The 27,343-nt window shown below is 38.3% G+C and overlaps 1 protein-coding gene across 5 annotated transcripts in view; it reads left to right on the forward strand.

Moving 5' to 3' along the window:
* Window positions 1-27,343, forward strand: part of LOC130915886 (transcription factor SOX-6-like) — a 233,973-nt gene that overhangs the window by 60,282 nt on the left and 146,348 nt on the right. For 4 of the 5 annotated variants that reach the window (XM_057836063.1, XM_057836065.1, XM_057836061.1 and 1 more), the window contains 2 exons: window positions 20,872-21,094; window positions 24,853-25,078. In XM_057836063.1, the coding sequence (XP_057692046.1) occupies window positions 20,873-21,094; window positions 24,853-25,078 (448 nt within the window). In that variant the 5' untranslated portion in view covers window position 20,872. Of the gene's footprint in view, window positions 1-12,043; window positions 12,538-20,871; window positions 21,095-24,852; window positions 25,079-27,343 lie in introns of those variants that run through there. The other variant, XM_057836064.1, reaches the window with a different exon arrangement.

The following is a 27,343-nucleotide window of genomic DNA, read 5'->3' on the forward strand; positions in this document are numbered from 1 at the left end:
TACATGGTGACTTTCATCTTTACGCATGACACCTAGGGTTAGCACTGTCCATTTGTTTTGTTGACTGGAATAGATAGAAATGGCTGAAATCTAAATATACACATCAGAGACGGGCGGTATACCGAAAATTTACTGTTACCGAAATCCTTCATGATGACCGACGTAATTTTGACCATGTCGGTAAATTCGATAATTTAATAAAACAAGACTCTTGTGTTGTTCAGCTATGTTCATTCCCCTTTAAGAAAGCAGTCAGTGGCTTAAATATAAAGTCACGTGGTTATCGGGAACTCGAACAGACAGAAGCCTGGTAGGCTAACGCTATCAGCTAATGCTAGCGGCTATTGCTATAAGCAAACGTGATGGAGTCGAGCTTAAGGGAGCTTCGCCAAACTTTAACGCGACATTAAGTAGACTCTTGGCGGCTTCCAAACGGGCTTTCACCCGCTTTACTCCCTGGTTCTCACGATTTCAGCAGAGGGTGCTTTCTACTGGTAGCCAGGCCACAGGCTAACGATAGCGGCTAACGCTATAAAATGAATGTGATGGAGTCTGATAGTGGCGCTAACCTTGTCAAAACCGCGGAACTTAATGAGTGGATTGGCCACAGACTGCATCCAACAATTAGTATATCGTGTTATTTTTTATCTGTGTGTGTGATTTCTTTGATATCTTTTATGAGGGTAAAGCATTCAGCATAAATTATAATGCAACAGTGAAGCCTCTAATATGACCGTTTAATGGCCACAGCTATTTTTCTGTATGTGCTTGCTTCATTCTGTGTCATTAATGCCATGACAAAATCTTAAATGGTAAATGGACAGTACTTATATAGCGCATTTATCTGCATGGTTACCATGCCCAAAGCGCTTTATCTTAAATGTTTCATTGACAAAAGAGCAATATAGCTTTAATGTGTGTGTGTCTGTGTGGGGAGTGCATGTGTGCGTGCATGTATTAAAAAATGCTCTGGGGAAAAAAACCTGAAACCTTGAAGTAAACTCTTGTGTTGAGTAATCATGTCGCAGCAGCCATTAACAATAAGTTGTCTGTTTGAAGTATTTTGTTCAAACTATAATTCATTTGTGTCACAATGACATGTTTGCACAGTCGTATTGATTTTTATAATGTTGTACAATGTTCAAGTCATACAAGCTGTTATAAATGTTCATACTTGAATTCTTATGGTTTACAAGAAGTTTTTATATACTTAATGTTTAGACTGCATGTACAATTGTAGTAAGGCAAGTGGACAAGTAGTTTAAATGTGTTAAATTGAAATCTGGTAAATAAATCAACGAGAACCAGTTGATTTGTATTTCACACATTGATTCAAATTTTCAAATTATATAACAGTCCGCTTGAGTGAATTTATCGTCATTTATCGTTATCGAGGTAAATCTGCTCAATTTACCGTGATACGTACTTCAGGCCATATGGCCTGTTACATATCCTGGTAACATTACACATCTGCTTTTTAAACCAGCAGACGATCCGTATGTTATGTGTCAAGAACATAATGTCACAACGCTTTGACATGTCTAGCACTTTATTATTGTACTATTTCAGTATTTCATCTCATGGTTGACTAAATACTTATTTGCCCCACTGTATATACAGTATATGGCAGAAAACACTCAGGTGACTTGAAGTTCCGCTCTAAAACCACCAATTTGGCCAAATTTCAAAATTGTCTGATATGCATGGGTGATTCATCGTTGGAAAGCTTAAAATCTCAATTTTCTGGGGGAAGAAAGATTATGAACAGGAGGACATTGTTAATAAAACGGTATATGGCGTCATACTCGTATAGCGCTTTTCCACCTTCCAAGGTGCTCAAAGCGCTTACATCGCCATCTAGCTACTGGTGATGCAGCACCAGGAGCAATGTGGGGTTCAGTATCTTGCTCAAGGATACTTAGGCGAGTTCATCAGGGCAAAGAATCAAACCCACAACCTCTGGATTGGGGGACAACAACTCTGCCACTGAGCCACGCCATCCCCGTAAAATTATTTTTTTAAACGGCAAAACCCTAATTGGAGGTGAGAGCATGCAAGAGCATAAACAAAGACCCCATGATTTTAACGAGATATTATTGCGTACTTACCTCTCCATGTAGCATGGATCACCGAGTGTCAAGACACAGCTGTGAATGGCCACAGCTGGATTTTTAGGGGATTTTACAGGTGAAACATTGTAATATTACAAGGGTCGCGATGCAGAAATCGCAGACATTAGGGAATAATCGAGATTTTCATTTTCATATATTTATCCTTTTAAACGTATTTTTTATTTTTTTATTTTCTTTGTTTGGATCGATTATTTATCATCTAAAATATTAGGGAAAATGAGACAGTAACGAAAAAAGTACAATTAAGCGATAGTTATGAGGTAGATATCCGTGACTTTTTTATAGACGGCAATTTTTTCATTGTGATGTAATTTGTTTAAAATATGCAAGTGAATAATTATTTAAAGTCTTTTTTTTTTTTTTAAACTAAATATTAGACATCAATTAAGGATTCTAAGCTAAAAATGACAGACATTTCAAATAATAAATGTAATTACTGACCTTCTTTTCATGGCTGGGTTGAAACAAAAGCTGTTGCACGGTGTTTGTAAACGGGGGTCTCCAGGTTAAAACGGATACATTTAAAATAGTTTGGGGGCTTAATGCGCCATGAAACTGCTATGGCAGCATATCAAACACAACAGTTCTTGCTTCTTAAAATAAAGCAGTTTATTTTAAAGAGGCGTGCAAGAGCAGAAACTGCTTTTTTAGCCTTGTCTGTGTTTTCCGTCATATACGTATATGTATAATATATGTGTGTGTGCGTATGTATGTATGTATGTACTGTATATACACACACACACAGTACAGCCCAAAGGTTTGGACACATCTCATTCAATGCAACACAAATGAAGGTCCCAACCCTATTGATAAAGCAATTAATTCCACTAATTAACCGTGAAAAGGCATACCTGTGAGGTCAAAAACCATTTTCGTGACTCCCTGTGCAAAAACGTAATCAGAGCCTAAGGTTGCTACGTTGAAGATACTAGAATATTATACATTTTTTTAGTTTATTCACCTTTTTTTCCCCTAAGTACATATCTCCACACGTGTTCATTCAGTTTTATTGCCTATAGTGAGAATTTACAATAGGGTAGTCATGAAATGAATACTCATAAAAATAAAGAAAACACACAAATGAGAAGGTGTGTTCAGATGTTTGGGCTGAACTGTATATTTATGCATCTCTATATATAAATATATATATATAAATAACCACTTCCCTCCCCCCATGTCCCGCTGGTAGGGTGTGTGGCTGTTCATCTCAAGCTCAGGTCCTCTACCAGAGGCCTGGGAGCTTGAGGGTCCTGCACAGTATTTTTGCTGTTCCTAGTACTGCGCTCTTCTGGACGGAGATGCCTGATGTCTCTCTCCAGCTCTTCCTTTAGCCCTTGGTATTTCTCTAGTTTCTCATGTTCTTTTTTTTCCTGATACTGACATCGTTGGGAATGGCTACATTGATCACAACGGCTGTCCTCTGCTGCTTATCCATGATCACGATGTCCGGTTGGTTGGCCATGACTTTCTTATCAGTTTGCATCCGTAAGTTCCACAGGATCTTAGCTCTCTCATGTTCCACCACCTTGGGAGGTGTTTCCCGTGCTTATATATATGTATCTCGGTTCGGTACGTACCTCGGTTTTGAGGTCACGGTTCGGTTATTTTTCGGTACACTAAGAAAACAAAATGCAAAATATAAATGTGCTAGTTGTTTATTACACACTTTTGTGCTTTCAACAATAGGAACATTGGCCTATGTCTACGCCTGTGTCTACGTTACTCATGAAGTAAAACCTGCAGTACAATAATATATATATATATATATATATATATATATATATATATATATATATATATAGCTGTATTTAAGGGCTAAAATCATTTTCCACTGTAAATCATGCTTTTGTGATTCATATTGTCATCATTGTCATCAATCTCCTGTCCTGACATTAACGCATAAGGAATGGTGTTGATCTTCCCGTTTGCTCTTCTTCCTTGATGGGATTTACGCCAGCTTTTAACAAAGCCTCTTCCTCCTTCTCTTTATCCCATTTAGTTCTATTGTGGACTGTGACACTCCCATTTAACATTAATGCAGAGTGAGGTGCTAAACATTTTAGCGATGAATTCTGACTGTCCACCAAATGAGCTTCCCAGCTAGATCTTAATACAGTTGGAGACGAAATCTTGAATGTGTTTATGTTCGCATGTGAGCAGGGTCGCTGTCAGGGCAGGGGTGTGGGGATTTCACAGGTACCCCCAATTGTCACGGTTGCTTCTTATGACAAACTGTATACTCTACAAGTATAAATCTATATTTGAATATCTATCATGTGATATCAAGATGAAAATAGGAAAATCTGTGTTGATCAAATTTGCATAATGGTCATGTCACATCTTGCCCAATCTGTGTCTATGCACCTGACTGCCTAGATGGGTTCAGACAGTGACACTGTATTTTTGTTCATGAGAGAGAGTGAGTGTGGGTGTGTGTAAATGTGAGAGTTTGTGTGAGAAAGTACATGGGGATGTGTGGTGGCGTGTGTGTGTGTGTGTCAATCCCATAATCCCTCCTCCATTTGTTTTGTGTCACCATCAATTAGTCCCATCCCTAAAGGAAAGTCAACTGGCGGAGCTCAGGGATTGAAGTCTTTAATTACAGTGCACTCGTCTGCACGAGAGTAATTGGAGCTGCTCTGTCTTGCTCACTTTATTAAATACACTTGCATAGTATAGCTGCGCATGTTGTGAAAGCAGTGTATAAATAAAGTTAAGTTGAGATCTGTAAGAAAAGCCAATCCGAGAGCCGCTCCCAAAACTGTGCCTTGGCAGTGGTGATGCAGTTCACTTTTTATTTATTACGGCTGTTGCAACTAGGGCAGCAGCTATCGAATATTTTTGTAATCGAGTATTGTACTGAAAATTTCATCGATTAATCGAGTAATAGGATTAAACATTGTTTTTTTAGGTAAAGAACAATTATAAATATGGCGGAAGCCGGAGACAAAACTTAAAAAGCAGTTTCTGCTCTTGCACTCCTCTTTAAAAGAAACTGCTTTATTTTAAGAAGCAAGAACTGTTGTGTTTGATATGCTGCCATAGCAGTTTCATGGCGCATTAAGCCCCCGAACTATTTTAAATTTATCCGTTTTTACCTGGAGACCCCCGTTTACAAACACCGTGCAACAGCTTTTGTTTCAACCCAGCCATGAAAAGAAGGTCAGTAATTAGATTTATTATTTGAAATGTCTGTCATTTTTAGCTTAGAATCCTTAATTGATGTCTAATATTTAGTTAAAAAAAAAAAAAAGACTTTAAATAATTATTCACTTGCATATTTTAAACAAATTACATCACAATGAAAAAATTGCCGTCTATAAAAAAGTCTCGGATATCTATTGTTGTATTTTAAGCAAAAACAACTGTTGTGTTTGATAGAACAATATGTCTATATGCTGCCATAGTAGATTCATGGTGCAAACTATTTTTAATTTGTCCGTTATACCCTGGAAACCTCCGTTTACAGACAACGCGCAACCGTTTTTGTTTCAACCCAGCCATAAAAAGAAGGTAAGCAATCGTATTTATTATTCGAAATGTCTTTCATTTTTAGTTTAGAATCATTAATTGATGTCTAATATTTAGTTAAAAAAAAAGACTCCAAAAAATTGTTGACTCGCATATTTGAAACTTTTAAACATATTACTTCTCAATTAAAAAATTGGCGTCTGTAAAAAAGTCACGGATAACTACCTCATAATTATCGCTTAATTGTATTTTTTTTGTTACTGTCGCATTTTCCCCAATATTTTAGATGATAAATATTCGATACAATCAAAGAAAAATAAAAAAAATAACGTTTAAAAGGGTAAATATATGCAAAAGAAACTCTCGACCACTCCTTGTTGTTTGCGATTTCTGCATCGCGACCCTTGTTATATCACCATATTTCACCCATAAAATCTCCAAAAAATCTGGGTGTGGCCATTCACAGCTGTGTCTTGACACTTGATGATACATGCTACATGGAGTTTTTTGATCAAAACGAGGTAAGTACGTGATAATATCTCGTTAAATTTTGGCGTCTTTAATTTTGCTCTCGCGTGCTCTCATCACCAGTTAGGGTGTTGCTGTTTAAAAAAAAAAAAAAAATTAATGCCCTCCTGTTCAAAAATTTTCTTCTCCCAGAAAATTGAGATTTTAAGCTTTCTAATGATGTATCACACATGCATATTGGATAATTTTGAAAGTTGGCCAAATTGGGGGTCTCAGCGTGAAACTTCAAGTCACCTGAGTGTTTTCCGCCATATACATGAGAAAAGAAGACATTTCACGGAACATTGAACCATTTGTAGACAATGTCGTTATTTTAGATGTACATTGTTGAAAACAGCCAACAATTGCTTCTCAGATGTGACTAGAAAAATTAAACAACAAATTTACTGCTCTCACTCAAAAAAACTTAAGATCTTATAAATAAATAAATAAATAAATAAAAACCTAAAAAAGCCATTACACTTGATAACACACATCACTTAAAAGTTAGGTGTTTTTCCCACGTGTTACAATTGAATTTCCTTTTCTGCAAGCTATTTTTAAGTTGTAGTTAAGTTTTAAGTCTAAATTGTAAGTCCTGATAGGATTTTGAGTTTTTGCAGTGTTCAAAAAAATGCATGATACTTGCTGTATTGGAGCACATTAGGTACCAGTGCGACTTGGTGTTTTATCCATCAATGATTATCGAGCTAAAATTGACAGTTAGCTTTATTATGTTTTTTTTACACCCTCATTACTCTACAGATCAAGTAAAGCCTGTATGAAAGACATGTTCACCACGCATCGACAGTAGTATAATTAATATAAACCTACCCCTCCACAGGTCTAATGTTACGGTAGCAAGGTACAGCAACGTTAATCGTATTTAATAGCGCTACGTTAACTTAATTTTACCATGTCCTGAGTCCCGCTCTGATCTAGTGTCATCGGTGGAGCGGGGGCTAGGCGGGCGGGTGGCACAGTGGCGCCCGTCCCCGGTTTCGGGGGCCGGGATTGCGGAACCGTCGGCGGGGCCACAGGTAGCCGGGCCTGGGCGGGGGTAGTGTTATGCAAGCGCTGTTTTACAATGAATACATTAAACCAGGGGTGGGCAATTAATTCCACAAAGGGCCGCAGTGGGTGCGGGTTTTTGTTCATACCCATCATGAGGACAGCCTTTCACCAATCTGGTTTCTTACAAGTGCAATCAGTTGATTGCAGTCAGGTGCTCCTTGTTTCCACTGAAACCTCATTGGTTATACTGTGTGTACTGAATCAGTTGGAACAAAGACCAGGACCCACTGCGGCCCTCGAGGACCGGTTTGCCCACCCCTGCATTAAACGGTGTTCACCTTGGACTCCAGCTTGAAATGCTGCCACACTTTTGACATTTTCTTGGTGCCTTTCTCTTGGCTTTCGTCGGTTTCTTCGTCGTTATATCCCTATGCATGAATGATTTAAATATATATGGCGGAAAACACAGACAAGGCTGAAAAAGCAGTTTTTCCTCTTACACCCCTCTTTAAAATAAACTGCTGTATTTTAAGCCAAAAGAACTGTTGTGTTTGATAGAACAATATGTCTATATGCTGCCATAGCAGTTTCATGGCGCATTTAGCCCCCAAACTATTTTTAATTGGTCTGTTTTACCCTGAAGACACCCGTTTACAGACGCCGCGCAACAGCTTTTGTTTCAACCCAGCCATAAAAAGAAGCGAAGTAATTATTAGGGTTGTTCCGATCATGTTTTTTTTTTTGCTCCCGATCCGATCCCGATCGTTTTAGTTTGAGTATCTGCCGATCCCGATATTTCCCGATCCGATTGCTTTTTTTGCTCCTGATTCAATTCCAATCATTCCCGATAATTTTTTCCGATCATATACATTTTGACAATGCATTAAGAAAAAAATGAATAAAACTCGGACGAATATATACATTCAACGTACAGTACATAAGTACTGTATTTGTTTATTATGACAATAAATCCTCAAGATGACATTTACATTATTAACATTCTTTCTGTGAGAGGGATCCACGGATAGAAAGACTTGTGACTTTGTATATTGTGACTAAATATTGCCATCTAGTGTATTTGTTGAGCTTTCAGTAAATGATACTGTAGCCTTGCCTAAATGCATGATGGGAAGTGGAACCATGACTGTGCGTAGTGCTACCAATTGATATATCTTCTCTGCTTTGGGTAATAACTTAAGGTGTTAAGACAAAGATCAATTGCCACCTTGCTTCCCCTCATTGCTTCCCATGATATTTCTAATCATAGGGAGAGGGAGTGCAAGGCTTTAGCCAATTGAAGAAAGGCTCCAAAGGCTGCCAAAATTCACTCTACTCATTTTGCGCTGCCTTTTATCTCTCTATATAGGTAAAACGGTGTCATTACAGATTGAGCGCGACAATGTGAGGGTCTTGCGTGAAGTATTTTAACGTGACACATTTTAAATAAATTAATTGCCGCCGTTATCGGGATATTTTTGATAACCCTACCTTAAGCCTAAACTAAAGACTCAGGATGAGTGTAACATATTATGTCTGTAACGTTAAATACAATTAGAAAACGATTTAATCAAAATATATACTGTATATGTATTAAAAAAAGGCATGGCCGATATTTTTTTGCCGATTCCGATACTTTGAAAATGACGTGATCGGACCCGATCGATCGGGACATCTCTAGTAATTATATTTACAGTGTGTCACAAAAGCGAGTACACCCCTCGCAGTATATCTTTTCATGGGACCTTTCCCCTCAAAATAACTCAAAATATAGCCATCAATATCTAAACCCCTGGCAACAAAAGTGAGTACACCTCTTTGAATAAAAAGCCCGCAAACAGTTTGCTGAAGACATGTCAACAAAGCACATGGATTACTGAAACCATGTCCCATGGCCTGATGAGACGGGTGGGCTTTCTTGTGTACCATCTTCAAAAGAGGCAGCACTCCTGTAGTGAGTCACATGACATTTTGGAGGGAAAATGACAAGCAGTACTCAATTTGGACATTTAGGGATGTACGTTTTTTCAAAGGGGTATACTCACTTTTGTTGGCAGGGGTTTAGATATTAATGACTATATTTTGAGTTATTTTGAGGGGAAAATAAAATAACTCTATTTATTAAGCTGCACACAGACTACTTTTCATTGTATCAAAGTTTCATTTTGTCAGTGTTGTCCCATGAAAAGATATACTTAAATATCTGCAGAAATGCGAGTGGTGTACTCACTTTTGTGGTACACTGTATCATTTGAAATGTCATTTTTAGCTTAGAATCATTAATTGATGTCTAAAATTTAGTCGAAAAAAAAAGACTTTAAGAAATGATTCACTTGCATATTTTAAACTTGAAAAAACAATGAAATAAATAGTGTCTGTAAATACGTAACAGATATCTACCTCATAACTATCGCTTAATCGTATTTTATTTGTTACTGTCGCATTTTCCCCGATATTTTAGATGATAAATAATCCATCCATCCATCCATCCAAAAAAAAAAAAAAATCGTTTAAAAGGGTGAATATATGAAAAAGAAAATCTCAACCACTCTTTCATATCTGCGCTTTCTGCATCGCGATCCTTGTTATATTACTATGCTTCACCCATAAAACCCCCCAAAAATCTGGCTGTGGCCATTCACAGCTGTCTCTTGATACTCGGTTATACATGCCACATGGAGTTTTTGGATCGAAACAATGTAAGTATGCGATAATATCTCGTTAAAATCATGGCGTTTCGCTGTTTATTTATTCATTCTTTTTAAGTCTCTCCCTTTTAAAATTTTTCTTCCACCAGAAAATTGAGATTTTAAGCTTTCCGATGATGTATCACACATGCATATAGGACAATTTTGATGGGGGTCTCAGAGCGGAACTTCAAGTCACCTGAGTGTTTTATGCCATATACATACATACGTATATATAATTTTTTAATTAATCATGTTAGAATATTTGATGCATTTAATGCACATGCCCCGCTCAAACAGATTAAAATGACAGCACAGTGTCATGTCCACCTGTTACTTGTTTTTTTGGTGTTTTGTTGCCCTCTGCTGGCGCTTGGGTGCGACTGATTTTATGGGTTTCAGCACTGTGAGCATTGTGTAATTATTGACATCAACAATGGCGAGCTACTAGTTTATTTTTGATTGAAAATTTTACAAATTTTATTAAAACGGAAACATTAAGAGGGGTTTTAATATAACATTTCTATAACTTGTACTAGCATTTATCTTTTAAGAACTACAAGTCTTTATCCATGGATCGCTTTAACAGAATGTTAATAATGTTAATGCCATCTTGTTGATTTATTGTTGTAATAATCAAATACAGTACTTATGTACAGTATGTTGAATGTATATATCCGTCTTATCTTTCCATTCCAACAATAATTTACAGAAAAATATGGCATATTTTATAGATGGTTTGAATTGCGATTAATTACGATGAATTAATTATATATATATATATATATATATATAAAATATGTTTTCTTCTAGTACGTATGTGACATCAGCGCGTTGTGCCGCATGAAAAGTAGTCGTGGCAAAACGTGATGCTTAGAGCTGGCAAAATTAAACGATTCCTCGACGCGAATAAAACTCCTTGATCAATTTTTAAACTCGAGTTACTCAAGTAATCGTTTCAGCTCTAGTTGTAATGGCTGAGAGCTGTTCTTAATATTCTGTCGGCATTTATTCTCCTTTTAATTGCTGTACTTTAAGAAACGCGTGCTTTCACAGAGCATTCACTGGTGACTTCAGCGCCTTCAGATTATGAGTTGACTCACTGCGCCCTACCTCACTGGGTACTGTGCCAAAGGCTGTGGCATACACATAAATTGTGTATTAAAGAATTTCTCTGTAAAACGGGCTACTGTAAAATTGAAACTGCAAATTTAGTGTGTTGAAAGCACCTGTTACCGTCAGACAACTACAATGCCACTGACCTTGTTTTTGTGGCAATGTCTGTGTTGAAAAATGCCCAGTGAGTACAAAATATAAAGAACTCAAGCACAGATGTTTCCACCTTCGCACGTCAGTCATGTTGAATAACATACTTGAGATGTAAATATTTGGTCCGATTTGAGGGATTAGATTCGTGTGAATAACGAGTGCTCTGATTGGGCGGATTACTGTGCGGAGTATTTTGAAGCGAGGCCCTGTGCACCGAGAACAATGCTAATACACAATGGACACCTTGTACAGTAAGAATGGAGGGAAGGCGCACACCGGGCGTACGCCTGTGTGTGTGTTTTATTTACAGGGACTTGACAAAAGCGTACCGCCAAGGTGATTCGAGTAAAAACATTGGTAATTGTCATGCATAAAATCATTTGTGCCTATTTTGAGTCTGAAATAATACAGAGAAAAAGCACAAGGACTAATCCACTGATGCTGAGCTGTATTTCACAGTGGTTTGAATTCTATGGTTAAATGCAACTTTAGAATATCACTGTTGTTTGAATTTTACTGTTGTTTTAGCCTTGAAATGACTTCATTTTCAAGTGTGTGCCATCTGCACACATTACACATTTAAAGGAGTCAATAATTAACGTATGAATTGAGACATTTCAAGCTTCCAAGTGAGTGCGGTCTTGGGGAAATCCTGAAAGCGCTTTCCTCAGTTCAGACTGAGGGAACAAAGCTTATTGTCAAAGGGAGGGATGAAGACGCGCATCTGGGATTATCATGGGAGCATCCAGTGAAATGACTTGTCACTCCTAATCTGGGATTAAGAGGCTTCAGCACCTCGCGGGCGCGCTAAAAGCCACCTGTTTGACTCTTAATTCTTTTGTCGCATCAAACTTTTACGTGCTCGTCGGACATAAATTGTTGTAAAGTGTTATTTTTGGACTTTTGTCACATAGTCATTCCTGCATTTGTTTTTCATGGAGGGACCAGAGAGTATTAAAATAAAGAACATCTTTGTTTGTGCAATCTGTGTCTTTTAGTTTTGCTGTCCCCTCAGTGTTTCCTTTTCCTTTTAGATCAACATTCACTCAAACACACAGGTCAAATGAGGTCGCATTCAAGAAAAATGAAAAAAAAAAAAGTTAATTTAATAGTGGTAACCTGAGGATGTATATTGACAGTTGTATAAAAGTGGGTGGCAATTCAATACCAATAGGAACGTTGCTTTGTGATGTACATTCTTTAAATAACAGCACTCATCCACTTTTACCTGCACGTTGAGGTCATGGCACAGCAGCACTTGTGTAATGCTACTGTGCACGGCGGCATTATGTCCCCGAAAGAGGTCAGAGGTGAACGGAGTGATAATAAGGATTGGAGCCACTGCACAGATGGAGGTCGGCCTGCTACCACACCAGCTCCTATTTATCTAACGTCGAGACGTGAGGTGTCAAGGAGGAGTTGCAAAGGCTACAACATTAGGAACAAGTTTAGACAATTTGGTGAGAATCTGGATGGGAGTATCGACACGGGAAGTTGCTGTCACTGTGTAGTTATGGCATCAGCAGTGGTGGATGAAGTACTCACTTTGTTTTTTATTTAGGTTAAAGTACAGATACAGGGGCAAAAATATTACTTTAGTAAAAGTACAAAATATTTTCTCCCGATGAAAAAAAAAATTATTAATTAAATTTATATATATTCCGCGACCCTCGTGAGGAATAAGCGGCATGGAAAATGAATGAATGAATGAATTTATATATATTGTAGAAAGGGCGGTTTGGCATACAGGGATACCGGGGATTTCTCTGATGGGCCTGTGGTCGAATGAGCGGACCCAAAAATTAGCGCACCTGCGTACTCCAACCATTACGGTAAATGCATTCTGATCTAAAGGCAAGGCAGTTGACTTATGTGTGCTCGCGTTGTTCCCAGCTCTTAAAAACACTCTCAACACTAAAATGTATAACTCCACCGTTGTCTACATTTAAAAATGGAATACATTTGTCTGATCTCAAAACTGCTCCATCTATATGTGCGTTCTGTGCGCTGTCACATCAGTACAAACATCGTTTTAGTAGATGGTAAGTGACAGTTCTCGTTTATGTGGCAGTGTAAATCTATATATCTGAATAAGTACTGGCTAAAGTTGTTGAATATTAGTTGTGGACCTCTCTGACTACTCCCTTACTCAAAACTATGCTTTTTTACTGTACCGATATTTGGAAAAATAAATTAAAAGTCCTGCATTTGAACTTTAATCTGGTTACAGTTCTCATTTATGTGGTACTGTAAATCCACAATGTTGAATAAGTTCCGGCCAAGGTTGGTGAATATTAGTCTTGAATCTCTGACTACTCCCATACTCAAAAGTCAAAACTGTGTATTTTTACTGGACCAACATTTAGAAAATTTGAATTAAAATTCCTACAGCCATACTTTGATCAGGTTACCGTTCTCATTTTTGTGGTACCTTAAATCCAAAATTCTGAATAACTTCTGTACAAGGATGATGTAAATCTACATATCTGAATAAGTACTGGCTAAATTTGATGAATATTAGTAGTGGACTTCTCTGACAACTCCCTCACTCAAATCTAAGCATTTTTACTGTACCAATATTTGGAAAAATGGATTAAAAGTCCTGCATTTGAACTTTAATCCGGTTACAGTTCTCATTTATGTGGAAATGTAAATCCACAATTTTGAATAGGTTTTGGCCAAAGTTGGTGAATATTAGTAGTGGACCTCTCTGACAACTCCCATCCTCACAACTATGCATTTTTATTGTACCAACATTTAGAAAATTTGAATTAAAATTCCTACATCCATACTTTGATCAGGTTACAGTTCTCATTTTTGTGGTATTGTAAATCCAAAATTCTGAATAAATTCTGGACAAGGATGATGTAAATCTACATATCTGAATAAGTACCGGCTAAGGTTGATGAATATTAGTACTGGACTTCTCTGACAACTCCCTTACTCAAATCTAAGCATTTTTACTGTACCAATATTTGGGAAAAATGGATTAAAAGTCCTGCATTTGAATTTTAATCCAGTTACAGTTCTCATTTATGTGGAAATGTAAATCCACAATTTTGAATAGGTTTTGGCCAAGGTTGGTGAATATTAGTATTGGACCTCTCTGACAACTCTCATCCTCAAAACTATGCATTTTTATTGTACCAACATTTAGAAAATTTGAATTAAAATTCCTACATCCATACTTTGATCAGGTTACAGTTCTCATTTTTGTGGAACTGTAATTCCACAGTTCTGAATAAATTCTGGCCAGGGTTACTGAATATTAGTGGTGGACCTCTCTGTGTTGCCGGCTGGAGTACTTCCAACACCATCCATGAAGTTGGCTGGGCTTTCAATGACTCCCGGGCCACTCCCCCACCCCCAGTCAGCCCCTGATATATACTGAGATCTGAGCCAATATTCAAAGAAAGAACCAGAAAATTAAACTGCTCGATTTTTTTTTTTAAACTGTAGAAAGGAAAAAAACAAGCAATGAAATTGACTGCACTGTAAACATAAGCTTAATTAAAAAAAAAACTCCATAATTAATCTTAATGGCGGATTGCGAGCAACTATCAGGTGCATACCCCTTGCCAGACTCACTGTGGTTCCAGCGATAGTCTGGTGACCGTTCCACGGATCAAATTCCTTGGGCGGAGCAAGCCACAACAAACAGACAGCGGAGTGCACCAATCAGCGACAGGTGGACGTGACGTTAGTAAAGCGACAAGAAACTAGTGCGAGGACGTAAAAATACGAGGAGAGTGGAGAACAGACAAGTTTATTCAACATGGCTAGTGCGAGACAGACTGTTGTCAATGACTTGTGTCAATTTGTTTTTGGTCATTTAAAACAGAATTTACCGTAGATTGGAACATATCCTCGGCTCTCCCATTCACCATCTCTGTTGTTGTGGAGACGACTTCTGACACGCAAGACTGACGTTGCTTGTTAAGAAAACGTCACGCAAATAAACAAATCTGATTGCACGGTTACTTTCCTTCGTTCGTGCTCGAGAGGCTAATGACGAGCTGGGTCCCAGACTGTTCTCCTGGTGTTTGAAAAATACCGGGAGAACAGTCTGGCCGTGCCAGGCAAGCTTACCCCCATCTACTGGATAAGAGTGTGCGGCACCCATCTGAAAGCACGCTGCTCTCACTGTTGGTTTTTTATTTGTCTATAGACCCTACTCACCTACGTCACAAAATGACGTGTCGCTGTATCCGGCCGCCATATTGTCCGTCATTTTTTAGCCCTATTCTCAATGGTTTCAATTAGTCGTGCAATTTATAGAGCAATTCATGGAAGCCCCGGTGTTATCTGACGTTGTAAACTCATTGGATGCGTTGCATAAAAGACGTTATGTGGAAAAGCTTCAGTTTATCCATTCGCCAGATCCATATTTGATGCCTAAATCGATGTTTTTCGACCCACTGTCTTCGCCGTCTCTGCTTGACATCTGCTACCCTGATATTTACAACTATCTTGTCCACACAAAATCAGCCTATTCTCACGAAAGTTTGAAAAACTTTAAGAGCTTGGAGGCTTATAAATACTTCGTTGCTGGTTGGGTGAAACAGGTCCTCGTCCACGAAAATTCGGCAGGAATCTATCCTGTGCTCGGGAAGGTGTGTTACGAAATTTTCAATTCAAAATCTTTTGTTCTTGCTAACATCCACTGTCAAGTCTAATGTATTTCATGTCATTTGTCAATGGAGCTAGGGCTTTTAATGTTTATATGGTTTAGCGATAGCACTCTCACTACATACATATATAATATGTAATAAATATGAAGTGCAATAGCACTACTCCAGATTGTCCCTAGTTGAATTTATTTTTTGGCTTTTGACCTCAATAGTGAAATTGTAAATTAATTGTATGACAACTGTCTTATTATCCCCTTATAATTATATATTTTCAGGTAGTTCATTCACAACGTCCGAGTGTATGTTGTCGGCGATTAGCCTAGCAATGATCTTAATTGTGGTTGTCAGCCCAAAACCCTCTAAATATATATTAAATGCATCTTACCAGATATAAAATGACTACTACATAATCTGTGGTAATCGTTTGGAGCCCAGTTTTCTCGTCGAATTGCAGCAGCCCATCTCGCTCTCCTCTCCGGGTCTCTCGGAATCCGGTAGATTTTCAAGTCTCTCCGTCTATCTTCTCTGTTATTGCAACCGACCGCCACACACGCCTTCACCATTTTGATTACTAATGTTAACGAGCAGAAAAACACGCCATAATAGGAGGAATTTACGTAGCGGTAATGCATCAACAGTGATGAGTTGATGGACAATATGGCGCGGGGGCATGGTTGTGACGTCACGTGAGTAGGGTCTATATCTTGTCCACCTGCCTAACTTTGCTTTTACTTGTGTTGCTGTCTCTAGTGCTCAATTACGGTATAGTTGCATGTGGCTATTGCAACTATATCTATTGCACGGAAGGGATGAAAACAAAACTATCAATTCAAAATGAAAAAAAAAAGAAAAAAGTAAAGCGTAATGCAGGCGACAATTTGAAAAGTAGTGGAGTAAAAAGTACAGATACGTGCTGTAAAATGCATTGAAGTACCGTATTGGCCCGAATATAAGACAGTGTTTTTGCATTGAAATAAAACTGAAAAAGAGGGGGTCGTCTTATATTCGCGGTCTGGACATTATACCCATTCACAACGCTAGATGGCGCCAGATATCCTTGAAGTGATGTTCTGTCATGACAGATCTCAGCTACTCCGAAGTTTAACCAGTTGGCATTATTTTATTGCAATGTTTCTCCTTATTCAGATTTGTTTCAAGACTACAGTTACAGTTAGACTTCACGTTGATGGTTAATGCAGTTACTGCAATTTTGTTGTTTTATCACAATAGATTGGTTTCAGTTAGTTACATTTCAAAAACCAGAAGCCGTTCATTTACGAATGTGATTGCACTTTAGTTTACATATTTTAATGTTCAGATATTAAGATTTGAATTCGGCAAAAAAACATGCTTTTTCTCGCAAATATATTGTTATAATCATTTGTTTTGGATGTACTGTAATTATTTTCTGTTTAAAAATTAATTTGGTGTTCAAAAAGTCTTTTTCCAAAATTGAGTCTTGAAAAAGAGGGGGTCGTCTTAAAATCAGGGCAGTTTTATATTCGGGCCAATACGGTGAAAAGTAAAAAGTACCACTTTATATTTGGCATTTGTACTCAAGTCAAGTAAAGATACAGAAAAAAATGTACCTAAGTACAGTAACGGAGTACTGTACTTTGTCACATTCTTCCACTGGGCATCAGTGTTAGTGTCTGCTGACTCACTGGGGTTTCAGTAATGCACCTTTTCGGAAAAATTACCCAACAACCAGTTTTACATGAAATAGAGAAAGCATGTCCATAATGAGTAACCCAACCTAAATAAAAAGCCTGAAAAAGTTGTGCCTTAAATTACACGAGATGTCGCAGCCATTTGAAGCTATGGGGCCGTTGCTTGGGAGTCAAACCAAAACTCATCCAAGAAATAAAGTCTCTTTGCAACAATCAATTTTGTAAACTGTACAGCGTTATTGAGTTTATTGAGACACTACAAACATTTTTCTGGTTAGGCTAGAATGGATTCATGGCATTCCCATTCATTATAAAGGGGAATAATTATTTGAAATTAGTATTTGGAATTGCAAGCGTGGTCAGACAATGAATTTAATTTGTATCTCAAGGCGCCACTGCATATCACGGTTCTTGTTGTGCTGACATAGTCACCGAGTCTGCTAGTAAACTGAGGTAAGACGCGGCGGCCACACTGTCAACTGTTGACTTTGGTCTTCAATGGCTGCTTCCAAGCCGTCTTCAATGGCTTACTGTGCACACGTGAAGTAAATCAATGTATGTGGACTGTTGTGTTTGCTTGCTGGGGTGTGTTGCCCTGCCAGCAAAAACAAGCGACACACAAGGTAGGGTGTTGGTCAATACGACCACTTCTGAACGGTGGCGGTTAACAGTTGGCATAGTTGGGCTTGTTTACACCCACTGGTCAAACATCATGTTTATCTACAAAAATACAAAAAACACTCTTTCATTTGATTGATATTTTCCATCGCAGCACTAATGAAGGCAACAGATTGCAGTTCATGAAGTAATGAGAGAAGGCCTTTGTTGCATGGATGCATATATTTGTCAAGTGTTCATTTATTTTTTTGCTGTGCATTTCTTCCTAACGAAGATGTTTCTATAGAAATATTTTGAGGAAGTAACTTTTATCAAGTACATCTGCCTCATGTTTGTATAGATTTTCATTACAACCAGCATTTTTATTCTATAATGTGATAAAGAATTTGTGATTCAAAATGTCTCGGTCAAGTTTGTCTTTAAAAAACCCTGGAAATGGTGGAATTTCAAGTCAATAGCTGTTTTATACCCAAAAAGATGACTTTTCTTTTTCTTTCTTTCAATATTTTGTATTCGTCCTTCAAACCTTTTCATGCATCTTACGAGACACATGTCCACCAAATATCGTGTTGTACGACGGATGATGTTGGGACTTTTAATCTTTTAGGGACTTAGTGGGATTATATGGCAGAGGCATTTGGGTGAATTCCTTAGTACGGGGTGTCCAAACTCTTTTGTCTGAGGGCCGCGTTCAGAAAAATCCAAGGAGGCAAGGGCCAACTTAAAATCCTTCCACTTTCAGTTGTTAAACAGAGGAGTGGTATTGGGTCAAAAGAAAGATCGGGTTTTTAAAATGCATTTATTTTGAAATAATAACTCATTGGCTGCCATTGACGGCGATAGAGGTCCAATTCATTTTGACTGGGAGAGCTGACAGCGATCATTTGAAGAAAAAAGAGAAATTGTCCTGCAAAAACAGTCAAGAAAATCACAACCAAGATAGCTCAGTTGATTAAATTAATTTAATTAAAAAAAATATATAAGTTCATGTAAAAGAAAATGCTGGAATTCTACACAGCTTTCGCCATTGAGTTCAAAATATCAAGTTTGATCCCTGAGGCCGAGTTAACGGAGAGGTACTGTTTAATTGATTAGCTCCATATAGTGTTAAAGCTGAGAAGTCCAAAAGAATGTAGGCTGAATTTAAGCTTCTTGTGCGGGCCATACCAAATGATATTTTCATAATTTGCTGCCGGTCAATAAATACTAAGTAGTGGGCTGCAGTTGGCTTTCCAGGAGATGTTCTTGAGCGAAGTTTGGGAGTTTGGGGACACTTAAGTACAATATTTATCACTAAGATCCACAGCATTAAAAAAATTGTTAACTTTTGGGGCATAATGAAACACCTAAAAATGCAACTGAGAGAGCTGATCATTGTTTCTTGGTCAGATGAGTGAATCTGATGTCCTTCTTCCCTTCACCTCTTGGGCACACACTTTTAAGCATCAAAGCTGTTGAATGTTTCTATTTTGGGTGACAGCGGTGGGATGATGGTAGTGGTGGTAGTAGGGCAGCGATCTCTGGGGGGAAAAAACAGGCGTGTGTCGGCATTCCTAAGGCCTGACCTCTGACAGCGCCCCCTCTAACAAGGCTCCTCACAGGCTTGAGACACACAAGGCCCATTCTCAGTCTTTCCCTCTGGCCCTCTGTTTTTATTTGTCCAGTCCACCCACTCGGCTGCTTTTTAGCGAGCCATTCATCCGCACCTGGGAGTTGTCCCAATGTGGCATGCATGCAAAAAAAATTAAAAATCCAAAACACAGCTAAATTATTCAAGTGACAACACTCATGCTATAGAAATGTTTTTATACAATATTTTCCTCAAGGCAAACAAATGCAACATTGATGTTTTATTAACAAAAAACAACTCGTATAATGACTAGGAATTGACTCGAGAATGTGACTTAAATCAATGATTGTACAGGTAGCAAAGCTTTTTGATTCATTTAAATCTGGATGATTTCTTTAGGGAAAATTCAAGTGTACTGCTAGATGGAAAGCCAGCAAAAGCACAAGGTGGCCTTCTTTTGTTTCGTTCATTCTTCATGTTGAGAATCAGCCGAGAGGGGAAAAGCAATTCCATGAAAAAGTCCTCCCACTGCCGTTTGTTTGCCACAAGGACAAGGTTTTGTCCGAGTAGTCATCATGGGCTCCACAAGTGGCAGAAGGGACCTGGTGGCTCAATGCTGCTTTGTGTGCGCTTACTTTTTTCCGAGAGTGGGGGCCTCCTCTCATCTGTCACAGGTCTCTCTCCGTCCTGCCGCCAACAATGAACAATTGTTTGTTGCCAGGCCCCCCCAATCTCCTCCTTGGGGAAGATTGGACAGCACTTTCCTGCCAAATACCGAGCCTGGTTTTTGCTTTCTGCGGTTTGAAGTCAGTCTTGGCCTTCGAAATCGGTGTTGACTTAACTATAAAGAAGCAAGTATATTGCTTATTCTGGAATTGGTGTGTAATTCGGACACAGATTTTTTTGAAAAATCAAGACTTTATTGCATAATACTATGTTACTTAGAAAAAAGTTGAGTGTAAATGTTATGCACTGTGCTGTTATGACTTACTCACCTCATGGGAATTTTTGATTAGATGTCACATTTGTGATGTCGTTACTCTTTTCACCAGTGGACGACGGCCTGCCACTTATGAAAACTAACTGCCGAATCATAAACACTGCACGTCAGTTCAGTCGGTTTCGGTCGCGTGTCTTGGTGTGCCCACAATATTAAGTCAAAGTGAATTACGGACTTGGTCACAAAATGAATTAAACTTGTCAGACAAGGTACCACTGTACTGCCAACATTGCCAATGCTTATTTCAAAAATGTATTTTTCACAAAGTGAAGAGCTTCTCTCTGATAGATCGTCTCTCTTTTCAGAATGATGTCTTCCATACGAGCATCACCTCCTTTTCACACGCCGCCTGAGGAAGAGGAGGCGCTCGGCCGCAGCAACAACAACACGGTCTGGCTCAATGACCACGGGGCCAAGGAGACGCCGTCGCCCTCCCCGCCCCAGCGGCCGCACCCAGCCGAACTGCAGCCAATCAGAGGGAAGCAAATGGATGGCGACTTGTGGGACAACGTTGAGTCGGCTGTGATGGTGAGAGGGAACACAGCTCATAAAACACACATGAAATGCGCATGGGGTGAGATCTCTTGCATAGTGATGTACGCGCACACATGCGTACACACAGGCTGTGGATGCCTGTGTGCTGCAGGCAGTGCTGAAGGCAGCCCAGTGTGGGTCCTTCTCAGGAGACCTTGACCCTTTGCTTCCTCTCAGCTACCTGCTCGCTGATGGACTTTGTGTTCAGTCTACTGTATGTTTATGTGTGCGTCGAGGAGAACCCCCCCGCCTCCATTACACTATTGAAGGTTGTCCAGAATATGGAGTCACTTAATTAGGTACACCTGCATTTATGTTTGACATTCAGTAAAATTTCCTGTGCATTGATGATTTATTTTTTTGCAATTAAAAAGATTAAAAATAGATTTGTAAAATCGATTGATTGGCCTCATTTTTTAGGTTTAGTTATTGTCAAGGTAAACCAAGTTCCTCTTTTTATCTGGAATATCATGTTTTGCAGATATTTTTTTCAGACTGATTAACTAAAAGATTCAACACACTTTGAATTAGTTGTCAGATGCGTTGATATCGGTTGATATCAAACGAGTTTTTGATCAACTTTCATTTTAATGGTTTGAATTTTAGAAAAAATAATCTTTAGTAAACTAGTTTGAGAAAATTTGTTCTTTTTCTTTTCAAAAATATGTATGAAAATAGTGATATTTTAAAATGAGTTTATATCATTTTAAAAATGACTCCTAAAATGCAAATGATCTTATCCTTTATTATGAGGAAAAATTGGACTTCATATTCATATTTCTTCCCACATTTTATGCATTGACAAATAGATTTTTTTTTTCAAATATTAAAAAAAAATCTGTCAAAAAAAAAAAAAAAGATATTTATTTATGTACTTATTTTTAGAAATCTAACTTCCAAAGTAAAAATGTTTGTTACTGGTTAGAAAAATATTTGAAGTTAAAAATGAAATATTTCGATTCCATAGAGTGAAATCAGTGTTTGACCACCTACCAAAACACGATTTAATACTTGGTAGTGAAAACTTTGAAAATTAGAGCAGATCAAATACTTACCACTGTATATATAAATGTATGTTTATATACACTGCTGGCCAAAAGTATTGGCACCCCTGCTATCCTGTCAGATGATGCTCAATTTCTCCCAGAAAATGACTGCAATTACAAATGCTTTGGTAGTAAAAGCTTAAATAATTTTGCTTGCAATAAAAACACAAAAGAGAATGAAAAAAAAAAACCATTAAATCATTATCGTTTTACACAAAACTCCATAAATGGCCGGGATAAAAGCATTGGCACCTTCAGCCTAGTACTTGGTAGCACAACCTTCAGACAAAAGAACTGCGAACAACCGCTTCAGGTATTCATCAATGAGTTTTTTTTCAATGGTCTGTTGGAATTTTAGACCATTCTTCTTTGGCCAACTGCTCCAGGTCGCTGAGATTTGAAAGGTGCCTTCTCCAAACTGCCATTTTCAGATCTCTCCACAGGTGTTCTATGGGATTCAGGTCTGGACTCATTGCTGGCCATTTTAGAAGTCTCCAGTGCTTTCTCTCAAACCATTTTCTAGTGCTTTTTCAAGTGTTTTTTTGGTCATTGTCCTGCTGGAAGACCCATGACCTCTGAGGGAGACCCGGCTTTCTCACACTGGGCCCTACATTATGCTGCAAATTTTGTTGATAGTCTTCAGACTTCATAATGCCATGTACACGGTCAAGCAGTCCAGTGCCAGAGGCAACAAAACAACCCCAAAACATCAGAGAACCTCCGCCATGTTTGACTGTGGGGACCGTGTTCTTTTCTTTGAAGGCCTCATTTTTTTTCCTGTAAACTCTATGTTGATGCCTTTTCCCAAAAAGCTCTACTTTTGTCTCATCTGACTAGAGAACATTCTTCCAAAACGTTTTTGGCTTTCTCAGGTATGTTTTGGCAAACTCCAGCCTGGCTCTTTTTTGTCTCTGGGTTAGAAGTGGGGTTTTCTTGGGTATCCTACCATAGAGTCCCTTTTCATTTGGACGCAGACGGATCGTACGGGTTGACACTGTTGTACCCTCGGACTGCAGGACAGATTGAACTTGTTTGGATGTTAGTCAAGATACTTTATCCACCATCCGCACAATCTTTTGTTGAAATCTTAAGTCAATTTTTCTTTTCCGTCCACATATAAGGAGGTTAGCCACACTGCCATGGGCTTTACACTTTTTGATGACACTGCGCACGGTAGACACTAGAGGCGTGCGAAATCTCCGATTCTTAGATTATTTGTGATTCGGCCGTGGAAGATTCGAGAACGATTCACAAACATTTCGATTATTGAGTTATACCAGGAAGTAAAACACAGTCAGCGCAGTCTTTGGGACGCAATGAGGGACGGACCGAGAGTAAATATCATGTTCAACTCATGCCGCTAGATAAAAAAACAATCATACCTGACTGCGGCTGACAGCCGCCACAAACAACGCTATGTTGCTAGTTGCTACAAACATACGGCTACAGTAGATATCATATATATGTAGAACTAGATGCAAAATGACAGACGACGAAGTGTTAGAGCATGTATTATTGAACCAAGATGCGAAATGACACACTTTCCGGTGTTAGTAAACAGCCGCCATCTTAAAGCAGTACTAAAGCAGTGACTTCTCTAGAAGGCTCTGTTGCAGCGAATCTAATTAACTTTTTATCTAAAATACTCCTATATCAGCAGAATCTTGTCTTGAATCTATCTTTAAATGATGAAATAGTTTTAAAACTTTGACAAAAGTAGACAGAAGGGAAATTATGGAATAACGGGAGCAATTTTAACAACTATAACAGTTGATTCACAACATTAAATTAATTGAATGTAGTTTAAAGCTGCTGATACAGAATTGTTTTTGTATATTTGTTTACTTTTATATGCTAACTTGATACTGAAATAGTAGTTTTGTTTAGTCTGAGAGGATTTTTGAACAATTTTGGAACTAATGTACAAAACATAAAATAAATAAATAAATAAGGAAGGGGGTGCATCATTAATCGTTTTATAATCGAATCGGAGCCTCTGAATCGTAATCGTAATCGAATCGTTAGGTGCCCAAAGATTCCCAGCCCTAGTAGACACAGGAAAATTCCGGTCTTTGGAGATCGACTTGTAGCCTTGAGATTGGCAATGCATCGTCACAATTTTGCTTCTCAAGTCCTCAGACAGTTCTTTAGTCTTCTTTCTTTTCTCCATGCTCAATATGATACACACAAGGACAGAGGACAGCGGTTGAGTCAACCTTAATCCATTGTAAATGGCCGCAAGTGTGATTTAGTTATTGCCACCACCTGTTATGTGCCACAGGTAAGTAAAAAGGTGCAGTTAATTACACAAATTAGAGAAGCATCACATTATATTTTCAAAAGTTGCCAATACTTTTGTCCGGCCCATTTTTGGAGTTTTGTGTAGAATGATAATGATAGATTTATTTTTTTCCATTCTCTTTTTTCATTGCAAGCAAAATAAATGAAGATATTACTACCAAAGCATTTGTAATTGTAATCATTTTCTGGGAGAAATTGAGCATTATCTGACAAAATTGCAGTGGTGGCAATACTTTGACCAGCAGTGTAAATGTATATATAAAATGACAAGCTTTTCCACACAGATGAATTTGGCTTTTGAAATTCCAATTCAAATTATGAGCAAGGGTAGGCTATTTCCTTCAGATTCCAAAAACCCCAACCACCATATACATGATAAGCGGAGCTTTTTCCTTTTCCTTTCAGGACACAGAGAGCACAAATAAGGGCTCCTCTGTCGTCTACTCTTACCGTGCCAATTCATCCTCACCACCAAAGCCTGAGGAGTGTTCCCGAGATCGTGGGGAGCAGACAGTGACGGGCGCGGGCCTAGCCTTGGGCACGCCGGAACGCCGCAAGGGAAGCCTGGCGGATGTGGTGGACACGCTGAAGCAAAAGAAGCTGGTGGAGATGACCAAGACGGAACAAGACGGTGAGACATGACCAAATGACTTGCCTGCTATTTAGTTTGTTCCATTTACTTGAACTTTTTGAACATGGATCCCAGCCTACTAGGGCAGCATGTGATACAAAACTGCTTTTGAAGGGGAATTTTTAGTTTGGGGGCATACAATACAGTAGAAGACATGCTCGAGTGGGTGACCCATTTGTCTGACAATTGACAAAGGTAGGTGTTGGGTTATACAAAAAAAGTACTTTTGCTGTTGTTGTTTTTTTTCTTTTTTTAACTTACGCTTAGCTTAAATAGCAAGTCTCATTTAGTTTTACTCTAGTAGTCCTCCCCCACACACATACTTCGGAATAAATTTACTGTGTCTCATCTCTCAGGTGTTCAACAAGCTGACATCTATAAGTAATGTAACATATAAAAAAGACAATCTAAAGAATTATTTCTAAATAGCCAACAATAGTTTGTCAATGTAAAAAACAAACAAAAAAATTATTCCATCAAACAAATATATAGACTGTATATACATATTTTAGATCCAATCATTTTGAAATAACCAAAACCATAAATTTTGAATATATAGAAAGCATTTCAAAAGCAAAAAAAAAAAAAAAAATACTCAAACTAAAATCTGTGAAATTGTAATTTATACTCAATAGATACTGTAGCAGACATTTAAAAAATGACTTGTTAATAATATAACAATGAAATAAAATGTATTTCGTTGATTTTAAAAACAGACTTGACAAATTGAAGAAAATGATTTTCAATTTTGAAATTGAGGATTTTGAATCCAAATAAACTATCAATCTAAAAAAAGTCTATAAAATAAGACACGCTGATCATAATTAGGTTTATATCCCCTTACAAATGAAAAACACAATTCAAGACTGTTAAATGTTTCTTAAAACCACTCGTGCATGTGAAGTCACAAGTGCTACTTTGGGACTACTTTGTCTTCTCTACCTCAAAGGTTTTTTTTCTGAACATTCCAAATTACAACGGCGCACTGGCTCAGACTTTGTTAGAACTCTATATCAATCAGTTAAAACGCCGCTTTCCCTTTTTTTAGCGCCTGTCTGATCTCAAGTGTTTGCACGGTAGACGCAGCGGGTTCTCCCAGCATGCCTTGACCTGCCCGTCCTCTAAGGCACATGTAACGCCATCCAGCAGCCTGTCACGGCGGCACGTAGTAATCGGGATATCAGAGCGCCGCCTGATCTCTCTTTGACTTTTTCATTGATGCGCTAAATGGGACGGCCGCGGGCGTGATACCGTATCGAGTCTTTTTACTTGAAAGATGGCCGCCCGACGTTCTTATTTGTTTCTCAGAAAGCGGCTCTGAGGGACAAAGGGCGACGTGTCATGATATCTCTTTCTCACATCACGACGTGTGACTTGTTTTCCCTTTCTTAACCACTTCCATGCCTCGTTTTATTTATTTATTTATTTTTAATTTTTAATGTAAAGTCAATTAAAACAAACACGTTTGACTTTCCTTGATGTACAGCCATTTCCAGGACAATTAAAACCACCATGTGAGACCCAAAATAAATACAGTGGTACCTCGACATACGATCGCTTCGATATACAATCTGTTCGACACTCGATGTAAAATTTGCCATTTGTTTCTACATCCGAAGACATGCTCGAAATACGACGATTTATGACAGCGCTGCAGTTTGTTTTCTCGCAAGACGGATGCAAGGAGGATTTTCTTGTGAGCGAAATTAACATGGGCTTCAAGAAAGTTTGTGTAGGTTTACCACTGAAATGGATATAAAAAAATATGAGCGTGGTGTGTGCATCCGTGAACTGGATCAACAATCTGGCCGTAGAATTTCTACAATCTCAACGGTCCTCCTTCGACTTAGTCTTAATAAATTGTGAAACCATGATGGGAAGTAAAACCATGACTGTGCGTCATGCTACCAATGGATATATCTTTAAGGTTACAAGTTAAGGTGTTAAGACAAAGATCTATTGCCACCTTGCTTCCCCACATTGCTTCCTATGATAATTTTAATCACAGGGCGAGGGATTGCAAGGTTTTAGCCAATTGAAGAACGATTTCAAAGTCTGCCAAAATTCACTCTACGCATGTTGTGCTGCCTATTATCTCTCTATATAGGTAAAATGGCGTCATAACAGATTGAGCACGACAGTGAGTGAGAGGGTCGTGCAGCATATATATTCATAGCGTTTTTAACGTGACACATTTAATAAAAAATTAAATGGCGTCGTTATCAGGATATATTTGATAACCCTACGTTAAGCCTAAACTAAAAA

This window comes from Corythoichthys intestinalis, chromosome 5 (genome assembly GCF_030265065.1).
Source record: "Corythoichthys intestinalis isolate RoL2023-P3 chromosome 5, ASM3026506v1, whole genome shotgun sequence".
In the NCBI taxonomy this organism is placed as follows: domain Eukaryota; kingdom Metazoa; phylum Chordata; class Actinopteri; order Syngnathiformes; family Syngnathidae; genus Corythoichthys; species Corythoichthys intestinalis.